Raw genomic sequence first — 10,160 nt, 5'->3', positions numbered from 1 at the left:
TTTGATTTTAAAATAAGTGGAACTTAAACCATCAAAAAAAATCACGAGTACCCATTGGTTCCAATTCTCAAAAATCAAATAGGAAAAAATATTTAAAAATCATTATTAAAAAAAAAAATCCTTCTAAAAAGTATCATATTACTAGCAAAATGTAAATAATTTGTTTCATTAGATGATTTAAGGACTTATTTTCAAAAATTAAAATTCATCTCCTTTACAAGAAATAAATTTAGGAAGAAATGACTCATTTTAAGTTCTAATATTTAGTTTATATGAAATTTAAAAAACTTTATATGTTAATTTTATAACATAGGAAAACCTTCAAATCGTGTACAATGTAAAAATAAATCGATTCCGAATACCCACATATACCCACAGGATAGAACCTAATGGTTCTGATTCCCATCTGTTAGATTCCATATTAGTCCCGGCTCTACTCGGTTCCAATAAAAAGGGAACCGAAAGTTTTTGGTTTCGGTTTGGTTCCGGGTAAATGGGTACCCCCTAATATGTATGCTTATAATTCATGTACAGCAAAACCTTCACTTCCTAATGCCCCACTACCATAAAACGTGAAACCCAAATAGTTGAGATGAATCATTCAAATTGCCCATTGGGGATTTAAAACATTGATCGCAATGATACACAAATGTCAAGATTGACAATTTATAATACCTGATCTTGACAGTTGTAAACAATTTGAATAATTGATCTCAGTGATTCATGTTCAAATGTCAAAGTCAATGATTGTAAAAGGTCAATTACGACGATTAGCACAAAAGCTGATCTCAATAATATGAATTGTTGATCTCAACCACTTGATTCATTGATCTCAACGATGAGAAGGGGGTGGAATTAATGAAGTAAATATTTCGTGCCACAAGAAAAACCCACATACTGATATGACACTCAGACCACACTAGTTCGGCTGAAGAGCTGCCACATCAGAAAGAATCCCACCACTGCTGTTAGTTGTTTTGAAATCTATTACATAAACCAAACTACTATGAGAGCCACACCATCCTTTTCGTTCTAAGTGCCAGAATATTGAAAAATTCCCGTAATGTAACTTAGAATATCGTAAAATTTATGGTCAGGACATTAATTTCTATGTTCATAGTTGATTATCAAAATGACAAAGTACATTTATCATCTAATTACTGAAAAAATGAAGGAATGCCAATCTACGACAAACCCAATGCCAGTCAAATAACTCAAACCTGGTTTATGGCACAAGAAGCCCACCAACTCAATCTATATTGATGGACCAGTTGTGGGGTCACTTCTTATACTATGCAAACAGGTATTGGCAGAAAGTATAAATAAAAACCAACCATAACACTTGTCCAAAATTATATATTCAGCTTCATGGATGAGAGTTTCAGTCACGATACATTGAACTCGGGGCAATGGCTACGCATTTAGCCAAGGGTACATATTGGGTGAGGTGGGCAACCGTGCTGTAAGAACCTCGACTCCAGTTTCCGTCACCTGCATAACCAGAGCAGTGTCAGAACATAGAAACGTGTCAAATTCGACCGCAATTTCAGAACAAGACAGACATGTTTAAGATGGGAGTAAATTAATCCAGATTGCCAGATATTCACATTTCTCCACCTCATCATGGTATAGGAATTATTCATCCAAAAAAAGCACTCTATTCTCGTTCTTTCTTTCTGTTTCTAATGCACCGAATATCGATCTAAGTTGAGGGAAAGAAGTACAAGGAAGAGATTTTCCCAAGTAGGGGAAATTTTTATACACTACTTTTGGTTTGGTTAAATTTTTTATTAAGCATATTACTGCCCCTTGAAGTGTGAGAAAAGAAAATATTCCAACCCTAGAAAGATCTCAAATTGATCAAAATTACATTATTTAGTGCCAGATTATTGTCTCAAGTCTAGACTAACAACCCATCTAATGGCACTAAAGAGAGTTGGTCATCTTTAAAGGTCTACCATGAACAAGCAGTACACTTAAATATTAAAAAAGTACTTGGCTGAGAGGTCATGAAAAGAAATTATTAAAAGAAAATGTGAAGATACCAGTAGAGTGTGTTCAAACTGAGCACTGCGTTTGCCATCTGCAGCAACGTCTGTCCATCCGTCAGGCCATAACCGATCACGCCAAACTCCTATAAAGGTATTACTTTTAGTTTTTTATCAGAGATCACATAAACATTCCACTGAAAATCATGCTATAGAATAAGTTTCGAAATATAACCAGTATTAATCATTGGTTCAATTGTAAAGGTCTGCCCAGCTTTCATCACACCAACTGCTTTATTTCCTGATTTTGTTAAGGTTAGCAACACTACTAAAAAATGTGAGGCAATTTATGGTTAGATAAGTGCTCGGGTAGATTATGTGCAAAGTGTATGGACATTTCATTTGAAATTTTCCACTACTTAGTTTCCCTTACAATGACACGGCGTCTCAGATTTTTTTTTTTTTTAAATAGAAAAAACTGCTTAGCAAGGATACTTGCATAATGAGGAATGTCTGGGGCACAATGGAACAGCTCTCCAATACCATGACCACAGTATGATTTCGCCTATTTTAACAATTTTCACAGCAAACAGACATTGGAAAAATGTTAGTGACTTCAACGCAAATGGTACAATCGATTAATTGTACAAGTAGATATCACATTACCACAGAAAGCCCTGACATTGAAGCATGACGATTAATAACTTCCCCAACTTCACGAAATCTTACTCCAGGTTTAACTGAGATATAGAAAGTATCACTAAATCGGGTTAGTAATCCACAGAATGGAGTAACTGATGAAGAGGCGTGAAAAACATTTTCACAGAACATATATTAGAATGAAGCGTTTTACGAACAAGGAACTCAACATTGTCCACTCTACATGTGAAACTAATTTTCAAATAGGTTGTTATTACACCAATTACTACGTTGTTACTTGTTAGTTCAAGTCAGATTCATGCCCAAAAAAAAAAAAATTCCAAGAGGCATTTCAAGAATCAATGAATTATTAAATAATCCACTTTCAGATCAGCCATGCTGAGAACATTTGGAATTGTTTGATTCCAAATGTTCTAATGAGGTCAAAGGTGATAGGAGCCATGAATATAATAAGGCTGCATAGACGTAACCCATTGGCTCCATCAAATTTTTTTATTGGTAAAAAATATTCCCCTTTAGAAGCACTACACTACCACTTTCCTATAAACTAATTACTGAAGAACTGAAAAAAATAAGAAAAGAATAGAACTTGAAACGATAAATTCCATCTAATTTTCAATTTCCATGAGTTATATAGGAGCAATGAAGCAAATATAAGAAAAAAAAATATAACACTTGCTACTACACCACATTGAGGGCATTTCCAGCAGAACCAAATAACCGTTTAAAAAATCAATGATACAGCACAATATACACTAAGACATACCAACAAAAAAATATGTTTAGAAAGAAAATCAGTAAGTGCAAAAGTAAGCCCAATAAGTACCTATAGATATAGCTTTCTCCAGGCACTCATAAGTACATCGGACCAACTGTTGAGATTCTTCATCAACTTTTCCCACAAAATATGTTTCGTTAAGATCACCTGCACATTTGCTCGACCATTGTCAAGGACAGCGCTTTGCAGGAAATAAAATTTAAAAAAGTGTTGAATGAACACAATGACTGGCATAAACCTTCTTACCATGTACACCTTTATAGTAGACAGTCACATCAACGTTAACTATGTCACCATCCTCTAATCTCCTGCAACAAAAAAGAAAGGTTAGTTGATCCTCATAAAAGCATGAATAGATAGTGAACAGCTAATATACTGCAAGGATTGAATGAAGTTCAATTCAGGTGCAACTTGAATTTACAAAAATAAGGCAACTGCTAGAAAGTTATCAATGACTTCAGAAAGACACAATACTCAGAAAAGGAACAATTCTGAACAGGTACGTTCTTTTTGAAGAAATAGAAGATTTGATAACTACGATTGGAGACGAGAATTACCAAACCAATAATCCTCCCCAAAAATTGAAACTTGTTCCCCCTACCCACTCTAAAAGCTATCTTTATCTGGAATTTAGGGAACATCTTAAGAGTACTTATCCCACACCACACCCATACAATGATCTCACTTCCCCATCCCATGTTTTCGATGCCATATCTCGCATGCATTACTTGTGAAGGGTGTTTTTGTCAATACAATTTAGTCTTTAGTTTTGTCTTCTAACTTATTTGCAAGGGCATTACTGTCCATGTTTCTTTTTCATATTAAATAATAATACTTGGGTTGGGTAAACAACACATGAAACCCTAATCTTATTTTTTCCCCCAAACGTTAGATCCATTTAAACTGGTTTTCAAGTAAGTATTAGAGCAGGATGAAATTATCACAAAAGTTGGAGAGATCATCAAATATTGTTCGTGACATTTGATCGTATGGTCGACGTCATCAACAGTATGGACAGTGTACCACCTTGGCAAGAAGGTATTTTCCAGAAGATCTTGATTGATCCTATTACTATGGATATTCAACGTGAAGTTTGTGAGTTTGCTAAACAATGTTGTTCTTATCCATTGAGTAGTAGTAAATGTGATATTTTGTATCTCCTTTAGATGATTGTACAGGGACAAACAAGCAAAGGATGACCATAGAATAAACATACATCGATGTCGTTGCCACCAACATCAACGACATACCTAGATTGGAAAGAAGAAAATCCAGAAATTCAATTATGAAATAAAACAGAACCCAAAACTTCGATCCTCCGAAAGACCCTCTCATTGATGTTCTTCCTTTTGTTAAGACAGGTTGAGCAATGTTAAACCCTAGCCAAACCAGGATTTAATGGGCTGGAGAACTTTGAGTCTGACCTTACTTTGTGGATTGTGTACTCAAGATAAAAGTCTGAGTCCTTGTGATTTGAGGTAGGACAGGTCAACGAGCCCAATTAACAGCCCTACGCCTATCAACCTCAAGTTGTCATACTATGGTTGGTGCCTTGGTGGTAATCTAGGTGACATGGAGAAAAAAGCGTTCAGTAATTGCTCCGTCCAGCACATAGGATGAATACCGTGCCATGGTACATGGTGTTTGCGAGTTGTTTTGGCTGAAGTTGTTGATGTTAAAGTCGAGATTCAACATTCAAGGTCATAATAATTTGTATTGTGATAACAAGGCTGCTCTATCATTACTGCTCACAATCCAGTTCAACACGACTGAACCAAGCATATTGAAGTGGATCGACACATCATTAAGGAAAAAGTGAGAGATGTGCAGATTTCTTCCACTGGATTTATTTAAAGTGATTTTCAAGTGTACTTTCTTCCAAACACTACATGTTCCATGCAAAACCTCCACCGCCACTTCTCAAGGAGGGCTAAATTCATGATCCTAAGTTTTCAAAATCCTAATCCTCCACTCTTTTTAGGGGATTATAAAGTCTTCCAATTAAAAAGATGGAATATGACAGTAAAGGATATTTTACCAACGAAAATGGAAAAAAAAAGAATTCAAGGAAGACAAGTATTTGTATTAAGGAAAAAACATGAAGAGGAACACATAGTAAAATTTAATATACACCTGGCATCTGGAATTCCATGGCAAATCACTTCATTAACTGACCTGTGACAAACAAAAACAGCTGACGGACTAAGCATAATCCTTACATCGACATAGAAGTTAAGTTAAAGAAGATAATATTGAAGAAGTACCTACGTGCAGCAAGACTTTGGAAAGAAATGATAATTTAGCGTAGATGGATATCCTCCTGACATTTGACAAAAATCAAAGCAACCAGTTAGTAATATTATATTGCTGAAGAAAAGATTCCCATGCTTTGTACTTTCCAGATGCTCCAACAAATTGCAAAAGTCAACATTCCCCTGGAATCCTATCTATAGCATTAAAGGCTAAGTTATGCTAACTAAAAGGAGTGATACAGGATAAAAGAGACGAAGAGAAATAAAATAGGATCACTTTCTCTATCCAGGTTGCAATAAATTAAGAGGAGGTTGATGGTTTCACTACAACAATAAGTCTCCAAAAAACAATAAATTAATCAACTATTAAAACATTTTCTAAAGCAGAGGACCAAACAAAACAGGCCATATGGATGCATTATTTGTTCCCCAAATAATGGAAGCTAAAAGAGGTGTAACTAAAATGGTCTAACATGGGATATAAAAGGCAAGTTTCGTAAACCAACAAATGATGAAAACCATCACATTTTGAATACTTCTCCAAACTCCATATTCATATGTAGGGTTATTCCTACCACTATCTGACTTCAAACCATACATCCAAAGTTAACAACGATAACATCCCTCCAAAGACTGGACTGATGCAAACAATCATCGCTCAGTTGAAAATGAAGGTTAGCACATCCTTTAGAGGCATAAAACCTTAGAAAAAATAGAAAACCAAAAGAAGTCATCACACGTTGAAAATATATGACCAAGCAGCAATCAACTTGATACATTGAGAAACTCAGTGAGTTTTTTAGGACACTAAAACTTACATATCTACCAACAATGAGCTTCTATGCATGACCACACGCACATGTTGCTCATAAAAATCATATAAAAGACAAGTTTCGCAAACCAACAAGTGAGAAACCGGTCTAAAGGAACTGATCTGAATAATACTCATCTAGAACAAAACATACCAGCAGCAATTGTTGCCTCATGAACCACTTCGTCAATTTCATCAGTTGTCACACCAGGTTTAATTATACGAGCAGCAGCATCCAAGACTTCCCGAGCAATCTAAACATGATTTTAAACAAATAAAAAGAGTTTCAAATTTAACTTAAAAGAAAAGCCCAAAAGAAAATCTAAAAAATTCTGCATCCTCTTGACCGCAACTTTCTGAGACAATCAGAAACTCTCTCAAAACATTAAATGTTTCCGGGTCAATCCTTTGTTTTGTCTCAGCCAAACCAGAATGTTCCACCAAAACATTCTGACACGGCATGAAATTTGACCCGTGTGTGTGACTATAACTGGCCCTTGAGTACTTGAGTAGTAACTGAGGATATAAGTAACATTTTTCAACATCATACGAAAAGGCAACCAAATCTTTGGAAAAATTAAAAAAAAACATTTCAAGAGTATGGGCTATTCAACAAGTATTAGCTAACCATGGAAGCAGAATACAAACAAGCTAAAGAGGAATATACAATAGAAAGTAAAACTTTGGAATCAACAAACATGCAACATTAGGTTTATTCAATCATATAGAGATCAATGAATTTCAGGGTATCATAGAGGATAGAGATTCAAAATCAACCAAATTATCTAGCATATATGAAGACAAAGGAGGAATGTGGAGACTTACCAAAAAATCAGACTACGACATCTTTTGGAATATGAAAAAGCAGTCCAATGAAAAGGAAAACATAGACATTATGAACTTACCCGGCTAGTTTTTCTCATTCTCTCAATCTGTTCCTGAGTTTTTATCTTCAAAAGTAAGAAGGCCAACAGAAAAGAAAAAAATTATTTACCCTCCCAACAAACGTGCAACTTCATTAAACATGGATATCTAGCTTATGAACCAGTGAGAAATTTCAAATCCAAGCTTACCTCCACAACATTCTGCAGAGCACTATTGGGCTCAATTTTTGGGATCCCCTATCAAATAAAGAAGTAAGTTAGAGCCACAACAATACAATAAACACAAAATCAATTCCTTAGCACTGATTACATGCATAACATGAATGTTTTCGAGTGGTGCAATACAATATTTTTTACGGTGTCACCTCAGTGAGGTGGTAATGTCTGTGATGGTTCATGGTAGTACCACAGACATGGGTTTAAAACCCCAGCTTCACATTAAAAACCTATAAAAAAAATGCATAATAGGAACAGACAACACAAATCCAGAAACGGCAATCCATTAAGACTCGATCAAATAAGAACACATGGATGCGCAAATTAACATTCATGAACAGATAGGAGGCCCATTATTATAGTCATCAATTGACATCCTATTACACCGATCGTCTACACACATCAAGACAGAAACCAATAATTGAAAGCCAACAAAAATAACTCACATCAATCGCCCAGTCAGGCTTGTCAATATGCAAAGGCACAACACGCATACTTGATATAGGATACGGCCGTAGCGCCCTGTGCATGAATATGAAGGACATTTTAGTAATAAAAAATATAAAAAAATGTGACAAACAAGAAGTCCCAGATTGAGATATAAAGAAGTTGAAATACCCAACAGAATATTGATCGAGATTGAACATGTTGAACAAATAATGAAAAAATATGCATTTAAGGGATTCCCTTCATATGTGTTCAGATAATTGATGTAACCATGACATATGTTAGATTAGTAATGAATGAGTGGGATTGTAACAAATGCAATCCTTTCCTTCTGGATGCGTGCATGGAGAGGTTTTGATCCTACGTATGTGTTGGTGAAAAAAAAAATATACAAGAGTTTGGACGTATAATAACTAATATAGAATGAATGAATATCTATTAACAAATCTCTAGCTAAGGTGTCTGCACCAACATTCATACCCCTGTATTGATTTAATAACAAACTTGTTCTACCTTTTAAAACTCTAAAATTCATTTTCTATCCTTCTTAATGTTGGTATAATTGTATGTGCAACTACCAAAATCATCGAATTACCCATCAAAGCATGCATGGCATCTGAACCGTAGTTGTAACAAATCCAAATTGCAACAAAAAAAAAAAAAAAAAGATATTGAATCTTTAAGAAATACCCAGTCCAATCAAAATGAGGAAGTTTAGATGTTCGAGTCTGGCCTTTCTTTAAGCAATATAGCCAACCCTGATTAAGTGAGGCTGAAATTATCTCATCTGGAGTAGTCCCCGTCTTAATCACAGACAACTTGGCCTTCAAGTGTACTGACTTATGTGAACTCCATGATACCTTAAAGCAATCCTGAGTACTACAAACCAATAATAATACATCACCATAGAATAACCAACATGGTTTTAAAACTCATTTTGAAGTCTCGTATCGTCCGTGAACGAGACCGAGTCGTCTTGAACAAGTTTTCCAATAAGTTTACGACGCCTCATTCAAAAATGAGAAAATGAACGTGGGTTTTAAATCTCGTCCGCTACATTGACTTGTCGGCCCGGCCCATTGCTGGGTGATATCAAGACGACTCAGGCGATAAGTCTCAGTCTTGGACGAGTTTTGAAACCATGATAACCAACCAAAAAAAGTAACTTAGAAATTCAACTAATACATGAATTAGTTACAATTACAAACCAGAAAGCAGCACCTTCACGAGAAAGCTTCAATTCCACACACTTGGGACACCTTCGTATATATAAAAAAAAATGAAATTATTATTATTATTATTATTTATTTTATTTTTTTATAATATAAAAAAAAATGTCGCATATGTTACAAAAATAGACATTAAATGGTGAAAATATATACTGAAGATGAGCAGGTTTGCCACATCGAGCACAAGACAAGGTTGATTCTGTTGTTGGTGCATTCGAACCCTCATCCATCGATCCAAATTTTTTTACCTATAAAAAACTCAAACAAAAACAACTAATTAGAGAGATTAAAAGATTAACCAAAAATATCTTAAAAATAAATTAATCTGTTTTTGTTTTTATTTTTATTTTTTGTTCATATTAAGGAGTAAGAGAAACCCTAACCTGGTAAAGGTTACGCACTTTGAAAGGTGTGCGTGAGAGAGAAGAGACAGAGACGCTGAAAGGTCTATATGCGTATCTGAAAGCTAGGGTTTGAAGTAGCGAAGTATGGGAACCTTTGACAAAGAACTTTCAGACTAGAAAATAAGAAAAAAAAAAAAAAAAGATGTGATTTAAATATGGGTCCTCAATGTTTTGGTGAATATTTTAGATACCCCCATGTATTTTAAAACTGATGAGATACCCTCTTAACCTCTATCTAATGACTTAAATGCCTTTATATTCAACCTTTAGGCCTTGTTTGATTGAGGAGAAAATATTACCTGAAAAATCATTTGTCAGGTAAATTATTTTTTTACTGTTTGGGCATATCATGGAAAATTTCACTGAAAACTATTTTTATTGTTTGAGTTGCATTTAAAAAAATAACAAAAACCATTATTTTAATTTGTCTTTTGTGCTAATTATATAAAAAACATGTCAAAATCATTTTTTATAAATTTTTGAATAAATCT

At 34.6% G+C, this 10,160-nt stretch overlaps 1 protein-coding gene across 2 annotated transcripts; it reads right to left on the bottom strand.

Annotated features, from left to right (window-relative positions):
• Positions 1-1,047: 1,047 nt before the first annotated feature.
• Positions 1,048-9,804, bottom strand: LOC147389464 (methionine aminopeptidase 1A-like). 2 transcript variants are annotated; one of them, XM_086417791.1, is made up of 17 exons: positions 9,649-9,804; positions 9,419-9,513; positions 9,245-9,295; positions 8,727-8,915; positions 8,036-8,111; positions 7,563-7,610; positions 7,395-7,439; positions 6,644-6,743; positions 5,695-5,746; positions 5,560-5,601; positions 3,673-3,734; positions 3,475-3,573; positions 2,655-2,728; positions 2,484-2,553; positions 2,224-2,289; positions 2,046-2,134; positions 1,048-1,491 (listed from the first exon to the last, which is right to left on the bottom strand). In XM_086417791.1, the coding sequence occupies exons 2-17, from the start codon at positions 9,493-9,495 to the stop codon at positions 1,414-1,416; spliced, it is 1,218 nt and encodes a 405-aa protein (XP_086273917.1). In that variant the 5' UTR covers positions 9,496-9,513; positions 9,649-9,804; the 3' UTR covers positions 1,048-1,413. The 2 variants fall into 2 exon arrangements, with proteins under 2 accessions (XP_086273917.1, XP_086273918.1); XM_086417792.1 differs by lacking the exon at positions 8,727-8,915.
• Between the last annotated feature and the right edge of the window lie 356 nt (positions 9,805-10,160).

The sequence above is a fragment of the Akebia trifoliata genome, chromosome 12, assembly GCF_017979445.1.
Source record: "Akebia trifoliata isolate Shusen 1 chromosome 12, ASM1797944v1, whole genome shotgun sequence".
Classification (NCBI taxonomy): domain Eukaryota; kingdom Viridiplantae; phylum Streptophyta; class Magnoliopsida; order Ranunculales; family Lardizabalaceae; genus Akebia; species Akebia trifoliata.
Note: the sequence above shows the minus strand (reverse complement) of the source record. Positions and strands in the feature narration are given on the sequence as shown.